Source organism: Lissotriton helveticus, chromosome 3_1 (assembly GCF_964261635.1).
Source record: "Lissotriton helveticus chromosome 3_1, aLisHel1.1, whole genome shotgun sequence".
NCBI lineage: Eukaryota > Metazoa > Chordata > Amphibia > Caudata > Salamandridae > Lissotriton > Lissotriton helveticus.
Window position 1 is genome coordinate 2,105,576,276 of NC_136061.1, and position 21,000 is coordinate 2,105,597,275.

General features: G+C 42.5%; 1 protein-coding gene across 1 annotated transcript in view; it reads left to right on the forward strand.

The window, feature by feature from the left end:
• The window catches only part of LOC144824148 (ras and EF-hand domain-containing protein-like), a 304,543-nt gene that overhangs the window by 49,421 nt on the left and 234,122 nt on the right, over window positions 1–21,000 (forward strand). Inside the window, exon 2 of the mRNA XM_078683278.1 lies at window positions 8,135–8,284. Within this exon, the coding sequence (XP_078539404.1) occupies window positions 8,135–8,284 (150 nt within the window). The remainder of the gene's footprint in view (window positions 1–8,134; window positions 8,285–21,000) is intronic.

The window sequence follows — 21,000 nt, forward strand, 5'->3', positions numbered from 1 at the left end:
TCCTCTGGGATCAACGTAAGGCAGATAAAAGCACATTTGAATAAAAATGCAAAAATTCCCATACACCACACCACTCAATACTCTCAAAGCTTTTTCTTCTTGTCCAATTGAGAACAGAACCCAGAACCCAGAGATAATTGGTAGACATTGACACAAGTCCCTCTACAGAGAGAAAGCTGCATGCGTATCATTGGGGCATGTGAGCAGCACTCTCCCCACCACAAAGGGTAGGGGCACCCCTAACGATTAACCCAGAACTTACCAAGTCTGGATGATGCATGTGAAGTACAACGATGCCCTCACCGCAAAGTACTGCCATTGCTCCATGGAAAAAGGACCAAGTTTAATGCCCTGTGATGACGGTCCCATTCCAAAGGAATATGGCACCATGAAGCAGGGCCAGCCCACTGTGCTAGATCTGAGGTGCATCAAGTGGGGTAGTGCCTGGCTGAACCAAGAGCTTGATGTGCTACTGGCCTCTGACCACCTTTGGCTCCAGGGCCAGCCATTTATGACCTTCAGTGTTATTAGAGGCAGAAACCTTACTAAAATGGTTGTGTTCACTTCTCAGTCGTACTACAAGGCATTACTGAGAGCCACAATCCATCTTCTTTCGGCGTCTGCTAGAAAACACTGCTACAAGATTCCCTCTCATGCCATGACACAGCCTTACCTTACTAACTCTGCTCATCAAGCACCTCGGTTAGTGGGCAGGATCTCCTATCCTTACGCTAAAGAGCCAGACTGTATCCTCATGACTTTCTTTGGGTTTATATCAGTGTGCTGGTCTTTGCAGGCATTAAAAACCGTGAACCCTGATGGAGAAAAAAACATTATCGCTGACTATATGCAAGCATCTTAGCAAGGCCATTGACTCTTCCCGGCCCTTCTCGATACATGATTCACCAAGGCCTTCAAACTGGAACTTTTTGTTTAAAAAATATTTTTGTGTTGCTGTTCTCCTTTCGATTAACACTGCTCAGTAAACAGGTTTCGTTTTTATTATGCTACAGACACTCGTTTCGTGATTGTTTTGAACTTTTACATGTTATGCTCTTTGTAGTTATATGGTTTAGGGATTATTAGGTCTACAAAGACTATTTTAGTTTTCTCTGTAGAATGCTGGCAGGGACAGCATTTTGCCAATCACGATACCTAAATATGTTTAGGAATTGGAAGATAATATTTATTATAATCTTTTTGGGATATTCCTGCATTTACTTTCAGGGTTGCTTTGTTCCCTTTTGTTTGCATCTATACCATAGTCAAATAATTCTCCCAAAAGCCGATAGCGATAGCATGGCTATGATAGAAACTCTGCCTCTCAAATCATGCTGTTGATTGTAAACACATTTAGTGATAATTCAGACGAATTGCTATACTTTCGGTTATTTTTCGCTCTAAGACAGTATTCCAGTAACCAGAAATATGAAATCTGCACCACTTGCGAGGAAATCGAAGTTGGTCTAATCATAACGGGGTCAGTGCAGACCAACCAGCCCATAGTTAACATTGATATAAGTATTTTCATTTATAAATTTTTTTCTCTCCCTAGGTGGGAGCTGTGTGCCTAGAAGTGGGTCCCAACATTGGTCTGCAATAGTGGCTCAAGCTGAACCTCACTGCTGGATCCCAGCAAGTCTAAGCCATTGTCAGTTGCTGGTGTTCACATTCAGAGGGCTCATCACTTAGCAGTGGAGTCATAACTGTGTTTTTGGAGACAGGCATGAGAGGTCTGCACATGGTTTGTCCCGATCTCTAATGGCAATCACACGCAATGGAATGGGGGTTGCCTTTTGTTTTTTAATTCTATGATTACTAGAACTTCTCTGCAAGCTAATGGTGTCTCTTTTAATACTCTTCATTTTCCTTAACCTTGCCATTCAACTGTACAAAGAAAAACTTCTACAGGTCTCACGAAGCCACCATTTCCTACATAATTATGTATTTGCCTTTGTCATCTGGACATGCTTCTCACGTTTATAAGAAAGGGGTGGCAGACCAGGATCCTCAACAATGATGGACACATTACTTTTCTCCTTGCAGTCTCCAAGATTATGGAGAAGCATTTAGCCAGTTGGCTGATTAGCTATCTAGAGGCATTTTCAGGTAGTGTTTTGCCCTTTCACAGCACAGAATCTGTTCTCCTGGCCACTCAGGATGATCAGTGTGCTACCAGGGATAAGGGCCTCCAAGTGTAGCTTCAGCGCCTAGGTCTGTCCACATGATACATTGAAGCAGGATACTTTGTTCAGATAGTCTTTTGGATTTGGACTTTGCAGAATCCAACATGCAATGGTTTAAATTTTTCCTGAGCGGTCATACTCAGTCCGTCTCTCTTTCTGCATTCTCTTCATCTATGCAGGCATTGTGTACTGCTCTCACAAGTTCTCAATGGCTAAGCCATTTATCCCGTTCCTTCAATTTACATTAAAGGCATTTAATTGTTGCTAAGGCCAGATCAGTTATCCCCCAACTCAAATCAGTCATCGTGGGTGGGTACCTTACTGCCATTCACAAATGGGCAGCTGGCAACGTCTTATAGATGAATCGGGAGAAGACAGAAATCCTGATCATTGGGAAAAATGACTCCATTTTAGATGGTGGGCTTTGGCTTGTGCTGCTGGAGACCATGCCTGTGCCAGTATGGCAGGGTAAAAATCTTGGCATGATGTTCGATTGTGACCTGTCTGTTTCCCTTTTTACCATTCTTCTGAAAAGTAGAAGTGATTCGGTGTTTTCTTACTCGATCATGGAAAAGCCCTACATCACAGACTGCCATGGGTTGGACCCAGAGGCTACAATGGGTCCAAAATATGGAGGTCAGCTTGGCCTGCTGCCTCATAAAACAGCCTCTTATCTGAGACCAGATGCTCCCAGAACTGGCCCTCCTTAAGCAAGGGATCAATCTCAAGGTACTCTGCTTTATTTACTAGCCTATTTATCTGGGCCTGCATTGGGTCATATCTCTAGGTTGCAAATGGCCCAGCTGGAGGTCTGTGATATAATTTGCTGAGCCTGCTCCAGATTCTGCATTTTAAGTGAATGCAATGTAAAGGCAGAGCCTTCACATCTTTGGGCTTTGGCTGTGGAACGAGTTATCATTGTCTCTTCTGACTGATCACCGGCTTTTTAGGAAAGAGATGCAAACTTTTTTTTGGTTGTTGCTTATTTCTTGTGCATGCTTTTGAGCATATATGTTATCCTCCGCTGAGCAATGATACCTGCATAGATGATTGTCGTGCTCTAAAAATAATATAGTAATGTGTTCCATGTTTATCATTCCTGCTGCTGCTTGTATCAATGTCTCATTATCCCAACCTTGTGTGGTTTTGTCACATGTCTTTATGGTCATGTGCTCCCCAATGCACAAATACTCTTCTTATTACAAGTTCCATGATGATGCCGTGCCTGAAATTCGTGGTGAGATTGTTGAAAGGCTTACCTGTAAGGAGATTTTTGCCATAGCCTGGTGTGAGCTCCAAGAACAGCATTCAACTGTCTCCTTCCTCTCCTCCTGATTTCCACATTTTAATGACAATTCTTTTCAGAGTCCCAGCGCCTTACCACCAAACTGTATTCTCTAGTTGCCGAGTGCTAAGTCTTGAGGGCTTGGTGAGTACGCAGGTTCTGTAACAAAGGCGCTCCACACTATTCTTATTTTTCGAACGTTTGCAGCAGTTCATTTAGAATAGGCAATTTGATTCAAGAATCTGAGGCTGATGTTCCTGGCACCAAAATACATATGATTTGTAGCATTGCCTCATGATGTTAAACCCTACGAGACAGCCTACAAAGATGATGTTGACTACAAGAGATCTTCTGGTTACTGGTGAAGATGAATACATAGATGAAATAGGTGCTGAACCATACCACTCATTTATTCTATATTGACCAGATTCTGAAGAAAATGCGGGCTAACTGTGGACCTCCATATACTGTTATTTTTATTCAGATGTGAAAGAACAAGAACCTTTATGAACCGAGTCAAATCGATCTCCTATTGAGGGAACTCTAGTAACACATTAGGGCTCTTTATTGCTCAAAGCCAAGAAAATACATAGGTAAAATGGATCTGACTCACATGGGGCAGCACTTGATAGCATGAAGACACCAAGGTCACCTGGGTTGATTCTCAAACGTGGTATCTCAAAACTAATTTGGTAATCATTTACTGTATTTGAAAGGAAGAAGGCTCCCTTACAAAAATTCTAGATCAATATAGAGATAATTTTGGGAAAGGTTTGGCTAAAGTTGAAGGTTTTGGCAATTAAATCAGACTTAAAATCAATGTTTTTCCCTGTGTAGCACAAACTGACTAATTTCCCCTTAAGTGTGAGAAAGGAACTGCCATCTTTGCTAAAAGATATGCGTAAGGATGGTGTGAGTGAACGTATCGAATCATTTGAGGTGGTCTCCCATATTGTTCTAGTAAAAAAAAAAAAATCCTGAAATTTGGATAAATCTCTAAAGTTGGGACGCACACCTTTGAATCTGGTACTATGTCCTCATCGAGTATGGGAACTGTTTAGATTGGATTTTTGAGTTCCTTCAGGCACAGAGTGATGAGTTGAAACATATTGTTGTACTAATGGATTACTATTCTAATTGGGTGAGGTGGAAATTCATGAAAGAAGTCATCGTTGAAACAGTTTGGGAGTTTTCCAGTCAATATTTCTTTAGAGAAGGAGTTAAATATTCCATTATTTCTGACAGGGGTGTACAATTTACATCACCCAAAATTACATTGTTTTTGAGAAATATTGTATTCTATGCAAATGTACACGTTTTTACTCGCCTATTTCCAATGATTTTATGGAAAGAGTGGACAGAATTTTAAGTGATGGTGTTCAGGCTGTATCATCTTATGGTAAGGATTTAAGGATATTCTTACAAAAGATGTGGAGTTACCATTTGATTTCACTTTCATCCACAGGGCTTATCCCTTTTGTGTTGCTTAAGAATCACATTCCCTATTCGGATTTCAATCCTAGTTGGCTAGCTAAACATCATACATAGAAGCGTCTGACTAGCATGAATGAATTGTAGACAAAAAACTAGGAATGTGCGAAACTTGCATAATTTGCTTTTGCGTACTTACACAAAATTAGGCAAATTTCAAATCTGTCATTTTGTGGTATTTGAAGTGCAAAATGCATCATCACATCACTTTTTGGTGCCTTTATGCATTAAAAAAAAGCATTGCGAACTGCAGATCATTTTATTTTGTTCCTGTGAATTCACCTGACCTTTTTAAGGTGAATTGTGCCATTCCCTCGAAATTTTTACCAGAACAATGCATAACTAAATGAAGGGGTGTAATTTTGGAAGTTGTGCCTAACATGCATAACACGAAATTATCGAAATTACAAGAATTACACTGGCGTTATTTAAATTTTGTCCAAGGCTATAATGAACATGAAGTCCAAACAAGAAGGAATGATATATTGGCACACTTTAAAGCACATTAGACAGACCAAGATTAAGGTGGGTGATTGGGTAAAGATCAGGATTCCCTTTGGGTAGTAAAAGGGATCATCTACATTTTTAGGTCCGCATATGGTACTAACTGGTTTAATATATTCTGCGAAGTTAGACAATGGAACAACTTGCCAACTCAACAAAAATGTCACTATGTGAGAAGGGGGTGGAACCTTGGAGGGAGCGGGCCTTATGACGAGAAGTACCTAAAGGCATATTTGCCCTGCCCCTCCACCAACCCCCTCCCCCCACTCCAAATAAAAAATGTTTTAAAAAGCTTGGTGAGGCTGGTGCTGATGTCCTGGAGTGTTTTTACAACCCTTAATGGATGTTGGCTGTGCAACGCCTCCAAAAATTAGATGGAAATCCACTGTGTTTACAATGTTTTTGGCTCGTCTCCCTGCTATTGGCACCTCACCAGGTGACCATGTGATGAAAGCCAATATTGCGTGTTGCACGGTGGCACAGTGTGAGTTGGTAGCTTTGGAAAGTGGTGGAGCCTGATTAGTTTGGCTTGCTGTAGAAGAAAACCTGTGAATGTGGATGATATATGGCACGATAGTCACTCAATTTCCTTGTGTCTCTTATAATGGACTGCTTCTTAATCAAGTGGAAAATGTATTGATGAAGGGTTGAGAAAATGTTTTAGGACTGTCAAAATTCCTGGGTATCTGTTTGTTCCAACTATATGTTTAATCCTCTTCTTTGGATTAATCTATTGAATCTGTGTAGGTTATTACGGAAGGAAACGTGTTCAGTATTTGTCGTTATCATTTTCTTTGTGTCGCAGTGTCGTTATCATCCCGAACTTGTGTGGCTTTGTCTCGAGTCTTTATGGTTGCATGTTGTCCAGAGCGAGGCCACCCTCACCCATTTGTTCTACACCCCAAGATGATGCCCTGCATGCGTTCATTGTGTGACTTTTGAGAAGCTAGACTATGGAGAGCTTCCTGCGACGGCATAGTGGGGGCTGTAATGAAGCTTCAAACTTTCTTCTGCTCCACCTTCTATTTTCCACAAATAATTAAATGAATATTTGAACAAATCATACTGCCTTATTCTACACCGAACTGCAGTTCAACTCCTTCACGGTCACTTTTACCGTCTCACCCCCTATCATATTTGAAATTGTACATACCATTAGATATCTGCAGCATCATAAGATGTTGTGTTAACTGCCTTGAACCAAACTTGTCTCCTGGTGTACACACCTTACAATTCACATGCAGCAGCAAGCTACTCAGTACTCTTCTAATGTTTGATCTATATGCATTAAAAATAATCGCAAAAAGAACACATTGCATTTACCAGCACAGTTTCATCAGATAAAGTATTTCCAACTAGGGTAAACGGCGAGGACTGTGTAAACTCAACCATCACTACACACACACTTTGCAAGGTCCTTGCTCCAGCTCCAGTAATCCAAGAGTAAAGGAGGGGTCCTCATTCCACAGGTAGAATCAACAAGGTGCTTTTTCACACAAACCCTCTGCTTCTCCACCAGGCCTCATTCCCTTCTGATTTTTTCCTTTCATACTTTCAATGCACTTCCTTTGCATTTTCGGTTCACATGTCTCTTAACTATGGCCCAGGGCCTCTAATTTTCAAACGACATCTGTCCCTCCTTCACATTAAGCTTTATACACATCCCAACATGGTTGACAACTCCTGCATCTTTCGAAACTACAAACAGAATATTATTTGCCCAGCTACCGTATAATTTTATTCTGACTCACATATGTCCATATTTGGATTGGACTTTGCCTTAGAATTTGCCTACTGTTCATTAACCCCTTCACTTGCCTTTTTGCCTAGTGTTTGGTTGTTGTTCAATGACCCTTCTTTCAATTCTTATGGCAAAGATTTCTATAGTTTTGTGTACATGAATCTAATATTCTTGGGCATTTGTAGCTTTTTATTTATACAGCAATCTTTAAATGTCAGTTGATGATTATTTAGTAATCTATTTATATCGCCAAACCATTAAATGAGCCACCAATTGTTCTCACTGTTCTTATGTTCTTTACTAAATGCACTGCATAAAATCTTTGGACTGTGAGATGTCCTATGTTACTTTAGATTTTTCCAGGGCATTCTCGCCCACATTCATACCTCATATATAGAGCATACTCTATCTGTGCCACACACAAACATTGAACAACAAGAAACATTTATCTTTTCTTTTTGTTCCTTTTCCCTAAAAAAAAAGCCTGTCTGTCTGTCTCCAGATGCTAAATATTGGAGGCACCAGTAACCCTGCTGGTAAACCTTCATTATATAACTTCAGGTTTTGATGGAAGTCGGAAATAGAGGATCTTATTATGTTTGGGGACAGGAGTGTCAGGATCTGGTGGAGTCTGACAGTCGTGGACCTGACGAGTGTAAGATGACAGACCTTGAAAGCGAGCAGACCTCTGAACTGCAGTATAAAGTAAGATGATACAGAAGGCAGTGGTACTCTGACTAGATAAATGCTTATGAATGTCCATCTTTTTTGCAGCACTTGATAGAGATGCATAGGTTACGCGCAGCATACATACATGTTTGACCAATTTTCTAAAGTGGTCAATAACTTATGTTCTGTTTTTGGCTGATTTGAATGACACTTTTCTAGATGTGGTTTATTAACTGGCTCATTATTGTCTTGCTACAGCCGGGACCAGCTCTGCGAGGTGTACCAGCAGATCCACGCCTCGTCGGATTTTGGGCTGCTCCAGCAGTACGAGAGGATGATCGAAGATGTGGCCAGAGACTTTCGTGCTCAAAGGCTCAACATGGAGAAGCTGGAGTCGGTGCTGAAAAGGTGAGTGTTTGAGATAAAGAGCCTCTGATTGCAGAACTTCATGTCGCTTGATTACTGTGCTTAAGACAAGCGGCTACTTCACAGGTCATTGGGCTATCCTGAAGAGGCCACCTCTGCGTATAGAGTTTCTTATTTATGTGCTACAATGAGGCACTCTGAGGCCCTCGAGCCACCTGACAATTGTTTTTTCTCCTTATGTTTATGGTTGACTTTTCTTCTTGAACAGTGTTTCTGGGTTGTGAAGAATAGCATAGAACTAAGCCTGGGCAAAGCACTATGCTACGCTCGCGTAGTTTGCGCTTCTTCGCACTATGAGAATTGCATGCAGCACTGTGCTAACACGCATAGCAGTTATTTTTTGCTTGCTCGCGGTCCTCATGTCAAGTTGACGACCGCGAGCAAGCAAAATGACATCCCGGTGAGACTTTTTCCTTGTTCACGATCAGCAACATCAAGTTGCCGATCGCGAGCGTGAAAAATAAACCTCTCAGCGAGATTCTCAACGTGGGGAGGTCTGGTTTCTCATTGCGAGTGGTTGCGTATGCTCGCGATGAGAAACTACCAGTCCACGTTGAGAAATCTGCCGCTAGAGTAGAAATCTACTCGAGCCGCAGAAAATGACCACTTGCACTGTGCAAGATGCAGTTTGCACTGATTGCACAGTGCGGACAAGCATCCAGCAATGTGCAATCAGTGCGAACAGCATTTTGCACAGTGCATTACGCAGTCCGCGTAGCTACGCGAAGCGCTACTTCGCAAACTACGCCCAGGGTTACATAGAACACGATTTGTATATAGTTCTTGAGCTCTGTGGTCTCCGCATCTTTATTAGAACATCAGAAGAGCTGTGCTGGGTACCAGTCTAGGACAGTAGGTGGCAGAGACCCAACCCTTGATGGATCAGAGGGTAATATGGCCATTTCAGAGGAGGTCAGAAAACAAACCAGGGGCTGGAAGCCTTGCATTTCACACAGGGTAACACACACAGTATTTCTTGGATTATCCGATTGTGTTGCTGTATGTCTTACACGGTTGCAACCATTGTGAAGTGGCCAACATGAACCATGTAAACATTTTATAAAACACCCTAATGCATACATAAGACATCAGTAGGCTTGACTTTGCACCATATGAACACTAATTGTAGGAACATTGTAACTGTTCACTTGGTCAGGACTCGAGTCGCTAAAATCCCTTCTGATCGATAAGTTTAAAGTTGGGTGAAGGTAGAATGCCATTATTAAAGAGTTAAACCCAAAGTGGCTTAAGCAATGCTGCTTTCTTTCAGCATTACTTTCCAAAATTTGTGCTGGTGGCTTACTTCACAATATGCAAAAGGAAACTGTTTAATTCAAACACTCGCCGTTCAAGAAATAAACGCATCCTTGTACTGGATGGAAGGTTGTTAGATCGCTCTCAGATTGGCTGACAGAAGTTCTTGGCACAAGCCCAAAAAATACAGGTAGTTATTTGCATAAGACAATAGATGGAATGGAATGTTATTTGGGAGGGTAAAATGTGGCGTTAAGTGACTTCTGGGAGCAACTGATTTAGAAAAAGCAAACATGTCCTCTTACCAGGTTACAATTATTATGTGCTCCTTACACTGTTCCACTTCTTTACAATCTTTTAAAGAATAGGCTGTAAGTGAAACCATGGGCCTAGCCCCATTCATCGCACCTTAGGATGAATATACATACTTGAGGTATGATACAGGCTTTGGCTATAAAGTCTGAACATCTAACATTAAATTCCCTGTTCGGCCTCTTCATGGTTGTAAGTCGTGCCAGCCCAGCTGTGTGCATCGAACAAAGGGGTGGAGTTTGGGTTATTTTTTATCATTCCTTTTCAGAAACGGGCATCGCTTACAAGGCTAAAGCTACTAAAGAGAGTTGTGCTGAGTTGCAAAGACGCCTACTCAATGTTACATAAAGATGGGTCGGTGCACACTTCTGAAACTGAAATTTAGATGGCCTCAAAAGTTGGTTCTTGCAGTAAATGTAGGAAGGAGAGCTTAGTTGTAGGTTATATTATGGTTCAGTTAAAGTCTTCGAACATAAATTATCGTTCTGTCTGGCCTTTAATGAATTTAAGGTTTTGTTCATAAGAGCTATAATTAGAACATGTGTGCACTATTGCATGGAGAAACTAACCATATTTGTGGGCGAATGGCTATGTTCCATCTCCGCATTCTTATATGGTGATGGTGATACATCCGCTTGCGTTATATACTGAGACCTGGCAGCATGAGTTTCATTGGCTGGTCTGGTGGCTCAGAGAATGAATGCATCCACTCCAAGGCTCTCTAGTTAACCTCATGGTCACGTGTCCACATCCCAGTGGGCTCACCCAGCCTTTCAACATTCTGAGACTGATACAGAGAGCACCACTGAGTTAAGAAACCAGATGCCCAGCGGTGAGCAGGCGCTTTACAAATGCACGCTGTTATTGTGACTGTGTGGCGTGATGCCGCAGTGTGTGTGTACATGTCTTGTGATCGATATACTAGTTTTATTTAACCTGATATACCTTAAGCAGTCCGGCTGGCTGCTTCAGTCAGTGCCGAGGCCACTCACTGTCTCCTTGTGTTTTCAGATCCGATACAGCTGATGGAAGATCAGTAACGAAGGCAGAATAGCACACACAGAGAGCCCATCAGGTAGGCCCGTGTCTCAGGTGTGCTGATTCTACCCCTCCCCCTCGCGTAACTATAGAAACAGACCTGGGCAGGTGGAGAGTAAACTGAGACTGCAGGGAGGCCTGTGCACCCAGGACCCCTCAGGGGGCGCCTCTCTGCACCGGGGGGAGGTCGAAGAAAGAGCGAGAGAAAGTCGGATCGGTCAGTCAGTCGGATCGGTCATTCGGTCAGTCGGTCGGTCGGTCTCCACTGGAGAGTTTGTGAGTATGCCCCTAACCCCCACCCGATCTTGAATGATCCCTAACCTCCCCCCTCCCCTGCCCATGTGTGTTTACTCCGACCAGTCTTTTTTCTGTGATATTACTTGGGATCATTGTGTCTTTCAGCAAATACAATGAGTTTGTCTCCGCCGATCCCTCTTCAAGAGATTCAGTGGCTCGAGATTTGTATGTAGAGCGCATCCTTTCCTTCTCCATTGTTGTAAATTGAATCAATCTGTTTACCCTTAACACGTGTTAGAAAAAAAAGTCAGCAATGTGCTGGTAGGAAGCCAAGATGATTAGCATTCAACAAACTTTAGAACTGCAACCGGATGTGGCAGCCGAACAATGGTGCTGCTCTGTGCATGGTTAGAGCTACAAACGTATGCATGTTTACTTTAGACTTTGAGCACTTTACGTTTTATTTCCGTTAAGGCTTTGTATCCCTGTGCTGGGGGAATTCATACTCCACGCAGGTGGGTGGTGGCTGATCTATATTATACACTTTCCTTGTGAAGGCTCCAGCAGACAGTTTGTAGATGTAAATCCTGGCTAGAGTCACAATAAAAAAAAAACATTGCAGCGTGCCTTTGTATCTGAACACCAGACTCATACTCGTTTACATAGTTTAAAACAAATGCACGTGAGCACCACACCTGAATTTTAAATTCTAATACACAAATTGCACGTGTTATTTATATACATAATTCTGCAACATAGTCAGACTTTTATTAGCCCTTATGCTTCTACGCAGAACTTCTCCAGACTCCTCTCCCTCACCCGGGCCTTTCTCATCATCCGGTCCTTGACTGCCTCTAACTCGATTCTTTCTTTCATATTCAGACCATAGCCACCCACCTCTCGGCTGCTATTTTCCAGAGAATTCAACAATGAATTAAAAAACATCCTACACCAACGAAATTCTGAAGATTCAAGAACTGGACCCAAAGCACCTCACAAATTACAGACTTATACCTAACAGGTCATTACTTGGTAAACTGACTGAAAAAGACTTATTCATTCAAATCTCAGAGTTCTTCAAGAAGACAATCTCCTCCCAAACAAAGAGATCGTTGTTGGATCAGGGACCAGAAAGCACTGAATCAGCATTGATTGCAATCCTGGATGATAGGAACATAGAAGACTCCAACAGAGTTGTTGACTCCTTCTATTTAACCTCTAATCAGGTGGCAGCTGTGGAACAGGGTGGGTGGAGAAGGAGGGTTGGAGACCAGTGGCGGCTGCCTCAGAAAGAGGGTGGTGTGGCGGGGGGTGGATTAAAAAAATTAAAACAAATACTTACCTTCTCTGCTGCATGCCTCTCCTCAGTCTGATTGAAGCACCGAGGCTTCCGGACTCTCCCAACCAATCACAACGTTGTAGAAGCAGATCGTAATTGGTCTGAGCGTCCTGTTTGGATGCCCAGGCAGTGCATGGGAGCCTGAGTATGTTCTCCACAGGGCTGTGCAACGCAACCCAATGGAGAACATGCCAATTGTGCATGACGGTTTGGCCGGTGCAAAAGGGCTGGCCAAACAGTTATGTGCACTTAGAGGAGTGCAAACCACTTCTCCCCTGCTCTGACGTCAAAGAGTCCAGCCCCGCCCAACTCCTGCATAGAAAAATAAAATGATAATAACCTGCTGTTATTATCATTTTATTTGTATTTTTGCACTGCTGAAAAAGCAGTGGGGCGACACTCCACTGCCTTAGCGAAGGAGCTGTCACTGTCTGAGACTGGAAAAATCATCAGAACTTTGAATATCTGGACTTAACGAATGCTTTCAGACAGTTAACTGGTTGTTACAAATCATGAGAAACTAAATCCCAATAAAACAGAAACCCCTAACTTGAGAAATAATAAAGACTTAAGAACCATACACAACCTGGTGTAACCTCTTCAATACAGTGGATGAACCACTTATGTTCACTGCATTACCTTTGTAAGCACCGATCTGGAAGAGGGGAGAAAGCACTAGACAGGGCATCCACCCACTAGACAGCAGGGAAAGCATTTGTGGAGGTATTGGCACTCCTGGCCAAGGACCAGGACTCGCCAATGTCAAAAAATGTTAAAAAAACAGGACTTTATAGTCCCTGAGGGGGAGGGAGTTAATTGTGGGTTTAACAAAGGGGTGCAGAAAGCCACACTAGACAACAGGGTAGAATGATCACAAAAAAAGAGAAGGGGAGGGGTGTCTGCCATCCAGACAATGCTCTCACTCAAGAACAATGCGAGCAGTTTTTCAGAAAGCCCACTAAACATCAGGGAGTATATTAGTAGAACAGAAAACATGGTGGTAGGGGCCGCCTGCCTAGACATTACTCCTGCAACCCCCCCCCCCCTCCCCAGAAAGGGTCCCACAGTCTTATTGCCTTTGGGATTTACTAAAAACAAAAAAAGTGGCACTGAGATGGGCCTACATCTGGTCATTTCTTACCCCTAAAGCCATTACAGCCTCTCTGCCCCCCGGGGGGAAGACTGGATAATTTACCCCCAGGTGCGAGCAAGGAATTTTGTGGATGCATGTAGACTCCGGATCTTTCACTCACTGAAACAGGAGATAATTGTATGATTTTAGCCACAGTTTGAGGTTTGCACAAATGTAGCGGAATCCATTCATGTCACACAACACCAGACTCTCCCAGGTGTCCGGTTCTCTGAAATGTATAAGGTTAGTGGGTTAACCTGGTTGGCAGCTGAGCCCAGGCCCAACTAACTCTGATACACTAGTCGCCAAAAGGTTATTTTTCATGGCACAAATTTGATGTATCAAAATTGCATTTTGTAGCCATACTTGTCACAGGCAATAGGCCAACTCACACAAGTGTGTTACCATTTTCCTCAGGAGAAATGTGGAAGCATGGAAATGCAGAATATATAAAATGTGTTATCAATTTAATTTCTCTCTATTTTTGGCTTCCAAATGTAATCCAGCCAGCAAGAAAAAACTCATAGATACTATTACTAAACTCAGTATCTTGGGCACATTTTCAAAAAGGTTTCATTTAGTCTATTTTTCATATATTAAATTTTACCATATGGATTGAAGCATAGTCTGTACACAATAAAAAATCATTATAAGCTACTGCTCAGTCAGTGGCTCAAATTATTGCGTGTATTCGGACCACTACAAACATTATACCCTACAACCAGAGGGTCTTGTGGACACAACCGTATAATATTTTTGTAATTTGGCCATTGTGGCAAAAAGTTACTGATGAAAACATCACCCATTTAAACCTTTTCCAATGTATTTCATAATTTTGATTTTCATTTCAATGATTAATTTCTTTGGGAAAAACACGAGTGAACTACTCAAATGACTTCTTGCTGAATTTGGAATTTTTTCTAGGTTATAGAAATGTGTATCCTTCTGGGTTCATCCATGGGTTTCACATCTGTCTCCACCACACCAAGTAGATAGAAACAACAAGACAATAGGAAAAATCCACTACCACGTACTTCTAAAACGTTTGCCTGAACCTCATCAGCTCACTCTAATCAAACCTATTTCTTTACTCTTGTTTGTGGCTGAAAATTTGGAAAAATGTGTAAATTGGCAAAGATTACTAGATCATATCCAGGCTGGCTTTCACCCCCTTCATGGCTCGATGTTTCACTTCTGGCCAGCACAGGAGATCTTAGGCAGATCCTAGCTCTATACAGCATAGCTGCTCTAATTGTCGTAGGTCTCAGCACCCCTTCGCCAGTGTCTTGAGTGCTATTTCATCTTTACCTAGGCATTCCAGACATGGTGTTGAATTGCTGTTCCTGATTCCTAAACTACAGAAATCAGGTTGTCAATATTCTGCCTTTTCAGTAATTTCACCAAATTCTGGTCTGTGGGGGTATCCTAGACCCACTTTAAGCCCTTCTCTTTTCTGCCTTTACCTGTTATAGCATTAATTTGCAGCTTTGATTCTTTTCCCCCATGCCATACATAGATGTTACCTAGATCATTGTCTCCTTCAACGATGATGATTTGGATCATTTCCAAGAGACGATCCATGCCTGTCAATCACAGTTGCTTTCTGGATGAAAACTAACATGCAAACTCTTAAAGACAGAGATCCTAATATTTGGTGGACCCCACACAAGCAGGACTCACAACTGGTATCCTCTGATTTAGATACTTCTCATATTACAGATGAATCCAGAAGGAATCTTGGTGTAATCTTTGACCATTTTCTTAAAAGAAATTAATAGAGTCTTCTTAAGGATATTCAGAAAGTTTATCACCTTCTTTCCTCTGATGCCCATGTCTGTGTCTCAAGCCATTATTCTCTCAAAAATCAACCATTGAATCTCATTCTATTTGAGTTCCCCCAGATACTTGCTGCAGAGGCATCAGACCATTCAAAATATGGTCGTTAGACATCTGCAAAACCTCATACAAACTAAATAAGATAAACATAACCTAATATGTACGTGGTTATTTATTTTTAAACTTATATTTTGTGTGTATGTGAGCTGCCGCAGTGTTTTCCTTTAACTATTCTTTCCACTCCCTCACTTCTAGTATATGATTCTCGAAGTTATGTTATGTTATGTTAAGCTTTGCTGAAGCGCAACAGCTGCCCCAGCAAAGGGGCGTCCCGGCGCTGGGTGAACCACAGAACATCCCGGAGGGCAGAGAACTAGGCAAGGCCCTAGAGGGGAGGAAATAGGTGGGTTTTCACGGCTCTTCGGAAGGCATACAGATTTTCCAGTGAGCGGATGCTAAAAGGGAGGTCATTCCAGAGTTTGGCTCCCAGCACTCTGAAGTATGAGAAAGAAGCACATGGAATTAGGATGTTGGTTTTATTCCTGCATTTGCAGTGAATTTCACATTAGTCAGTGTTTAAACTGCATTAACTAAAAATAAAATAGATTGCAAGTATCAAGCTACTGCAAAACAATTTGCCAAATTTATGAGTTATGTTCTGTGTTGATTTTTTAAACATATGCGAGTCTTTTACCAATTCAACATTTTGACTTGGTATTCCTATTGCGCAACAGTTTTTCAAGATTAATAACCTGAAAAACACACGTTCTTTAGTATATGAATCAGGTTGTTAATTCTCATCATTTTATAGCGATTTGCATATGGTCCACAAGCATTGCATCATTTTCACCAATGGTTTTTGTTTTAGTCAATAGAAATATTGTGTGACCATCTTAAGAATCTTGTGAGACAACATTCATTACTCCAATCCCAGAAGCACCAATCATTACCACACATTCAAGCTGAAAACGTGGTGCGATATATTCTATCAAACGCTATCATTCAGTGTTTATCCATTTGTAAACTCTACTTCTCCAACTGCCCCATATAGAAAGTAATTAAAGAGATTCTGGAAATACTGCACTGACTATTTTAAGCATCCCGTGCATCCTTTGGTGGAACACGGCTGAAGGGAAGCCAAACGCAACAGCATTCTTTTGAAAAACAGTACTCCCATTCAAGTGTTCAATATTATCTGCGGTCTAGATTTTAACTACAGCAAGATCTGGTGCTATTAACTAAAATGTCAACGGTACTGAAAAAACAGTCGTCATTAATTGGCATCAACATCCTTCTATTATTTATAGTGGGTTTTCTATCATTCTAGATGTTGCAATCTAGACTAAGGACAATGGATTCTAGTAACATTTACTGAAAGGTGAGGACTAATGTAACAAAGCGCAGGGTTACAGAAGACTGGTATGCTCAGAGGGTCTGTACAGCTCGGACACCTCAGCGATCTGAAATCCAAACAAGGACTGCATGCTGAAAGAATACTCAGCAGCCGAACCACTGCCAAGTGAAGGTGATTGTCACATAGATGGCCACCACCGGCATCAGGAAACAGATTGCTCCTATACAGGCAGTAGAATGGAGAATTTTACACAAGATCACCCTTGTTCCAGGGGCTCAAAGAAAGTTGTCTCCAACTTGAATGCAAGCAATGAACAACAATTGGCAATGAACACAAAATAAAACAAAACAGGAACACATGCATCGTGATGAATCCTTCTCAGATCCAATCCTGTTTATACATGCTTTACATAGAAAAATATATCACAGGAAGAAAAGTAATATCCACATTTGTATGGGATTTTAAGACTGGAAACATTGAAGAGAGCGCTATATTAAGTCTGGCATCTTAGTCTCCGGAAGCCAGCAAACTCTTCTACGGAGTACCTCAGTGCTCATCACTCAGCCCCACCGTCTTCAATGCATACATGATCTCTCTTGCCAAAGTAATCTGCGCACAACACATTAACATCCTCTCTTATGCAGATGGTATGCAACTTACACTCTTCCTCTCAGACAACACAAGAAACAAGTTCACTGCCTGCATGACCAAAATCACTAACTGTATGTAGGCCAAATGTTTCAAGCTCAACACTGACAACACAGAATTACTGATCATTGGCAAGAACACCTCACTATGAAATTCCAATTGGTAGCTGGCCGAACTCTGATTCACACCCAAAACCCACGCCAGGAACCTCTGAATAATCATCGACAGCAAACTGAACATGACCGCACAAGTTGGTGTCACCTCGGCACCCTGCTTCCACATCCTGAAGATGCTGAAAGGGCTCCCAAGCAACACTCAGAAAAATTGTCACTCAGGCCCTAGTCACCAGCAGGTTGGGCTATGGGAACACTCTCTATGTCAGTATCACCAAGCAACTCACTAAAAGATTGCAAACCATCCACAACTCTGCAGCCAGACTCGTCCTCAACCTGCTACACAGAACCCACATCACACCAAATCTCGGGGCCAACACTGGCTTCTGATAGACACACATTCTTAATTCAAACTCCTCACACGCATATTCAAGGCACTACTCAATTCATGCTTGACCTACCTGAACAGTCACAACTCCTTCCACCAACCACCCAGACATCTCCTCTTGACTCCTACTCACACATATCCAACACATACAGAAACAGATCAGGAAGTTGGGGTTTCCCTTCCATTGCTCCTAAAGTGTGGAACGAGATCCCACTCCATGTCAGAGTCTCCTCCTCTCTTCTTAAATTCCACATGAAGGCAAAGGCCTGGCTTTTCAATTAACCAACCTATCATAGGCAGGGTGAGGCACACAACTGCTTGGCACCAGGATACACACAAGCTTATCAGATTTTACCTGAGACGCACTGTCATAATCTCACACAACAAGAGGTCATACGAACACGCTGCTGCCAGTGAATCTTAGTCCGAATCATGCTCTGAGATGGAATATGCACAGGTTGATAGTAACTTCTTTTTATTGAGTGCTGTGACACCACCAGCATCAAGCTCCTATATTTTCCAGGGGCAGCTCCTCCACTAAGGAGGAGAAGCCTCGTCCCACTGCTTTCTCGGAGTGCAAGAAGCAGAAACATAAAATGGTAATATCTTATTACTATTTTGTGTTTGGTTGTCATCGGGTGGGTGGTGCTCTGCAAGCAGCCAGTGAATGGGAGGAGAGAAGTGGTGTGCCCACTCCTGAGGGCACAATGACTGTTTGGTTATCCCTCTGGGGCCACCCAAACCAGTCCTGCGCACTCTGATCTCCGCCATGCAGGCTTCAATGCAGTCTACATGGATTTCATGGCCTACCCGTAAGCCCTTGGCTGGGGGGCGTCCCCACCAATCACAATGCTGCTTGCAGCATTGTGATTAGCTTGAGGGAGGGTCTGAAGGGAGCCCCCCCACTCACAACATTAGAACACAATAAAGACCTGAACCTTGATGATTGGATTTCCCTTCGCCATCATTGGCCACACATATTATGTAAATCAACAGCAGCTACAACGATACTGTCTGTTGTAGGGAATCCATGTTCGCTTTTGTAAAAAATACTTATACTTAGTCTACCCCGGTTAGTCCCACCTTGTAGTGCAAAGAGTCAAGTGTTTAGAAAAAGTTGGTGCAAAGGCTGGCAGTGCCTTACGGGAGCAACACCATGGGAGTTTACAGATAGGTTCTCACCCGTAAACTTGGGTTCTCATCATCCGCAACTGCCATGCCACAACAAAAAAAGTGTAGTAAAGAGAAAGTCACGTGCTCAGTGTGGTGAATCGTGGGACCGGCACTCGGATAACTTATCCGTGTGCCCACCTATTCTGACCCAATAACGGAGTAGTGGGAACTGAAAGTAAATACCGCTATTCCGAAAATAGAAACGAGCTAGACAACCACTGGCTTTACTGTTTTATTCTATGCTGTGGGTCTGCTCACATTAAAACCAAGACACACTGTTGCCAACTATCTATTTTGTTATAGAGGGCCAACATGTTTCATTGCCATGATTGAATTTACCCCAATTTCTTCAGGGCAAGGGTCAGTTCTCGCCACACTGCAACAATCTTTTTATGTATTTTACAGGGTTGTTTGACCTCCTGGGCATACCTGCAACCCCCTCTTTTTCGAATGTGTGTATGAATCCACACTCCTAGAGTCTATCACCACAGCTGCTTATTGTGAGCCGGGTCTTCTAGAGTGTTTCGCATTCGCTCAACACCTCAATTGTGTTGTTAAATTAAACCCCGCCATCTCCATATTCCCCCCTCCCCCCGGGACATGCCGGCCGCAACTGATCATTTCTCCTCCTAATTATCAAACTAGAAGCCATGCCAAGAACACAGTGCAGCCTTCCATGATCGCTACAAAGATCAGTAAAACCTTTATTCAATCCAATTGTCTATGCAGCGCACACTACAAATTTAACTCCAGCTCGACACTTCAATTACATGTGGACTTACCAATTTAATACATTTATATAATTAATTTCAGATCCCTACTAAGATAAGATCTAGGGAGATGGAAGGTACTGACATATCTGTGGGGCTGAACTCATTAGGCAATTTCACCAAGTGGGAACATGCACTTTCTTTCTGCAATGACTGCCTAGCAAAGATATTCTCTCTGTTATGTCTTCAGGAAGCTGAGGTGGTGGTTCCTCTAGGGAGATACTTTCATAGTATTAGATTATCTACCATGATTGCTTGGCCAGGGCCAGCACTTGAATCTGAAATCATCAGACCACTCATAAGCCCCTCCAATAAATCCTCCAAGGTAACTCTTATAATTTGTGAGCCAGATTGAGTAGGGGCACGCCTTCATGCTATCAGAGGTGCAGTCAGAGGGCAGGGGTTAATAGACTGCTTTTGGCTTCAATCTCTGGCGTTGGTTTGCCATAGAGTACCCCAGTTCTGGACAATATCAAAGATGTGTGTTTTCTATCTAAGAATTTGGCCCCATAGCACACCTGCCAACCTTGTAAAATGTTGCGTTGTGTGATCATTATCAGATTTGTGGGGCAGGGTTGTGGGGTTGAGTGTAGTAAATAAACCCAAATCTTCGAGAGATAGCGGGGGCTTATTTGTGGGGCTGGGGTGTGGGGTAGAGAATAGCAAATAAACCCGAATCTTCAAGAGATAGCAGGGGCTTATGTGGAGGGACCCTTTCCATCCCACATGTTGTTAATAAATGGGAAAAAAGAGCAATCTGTTTCAAATGTAATGTTTAACAAGCATTGAAAATGCAATAGGTCTCGCCTTTGATTAAATTAAAGTCATTTGCTTTGCAATGGTATTGTATAGCAAAGCAAATGGCTTTAACTTAATAAAAGGCGAGACCTATTGCCTTTTCAATGCTTGTTTTTTACTGCTGTGCACGGGGGTGAGGGACCAACCCATTTACCAAGCAGACACCAGGACTTGTGACACCTCTGCTATTCATGTGCGAGGGTCCGAGGGAAGCTTGTCCGCTGGAGTGTAGCTGTCATTGGTGTAGCAGGTGCAGTGGCACCGGGTCCCAGAGCACAGACGGCTAATTGATTATTGCCAGAGGGT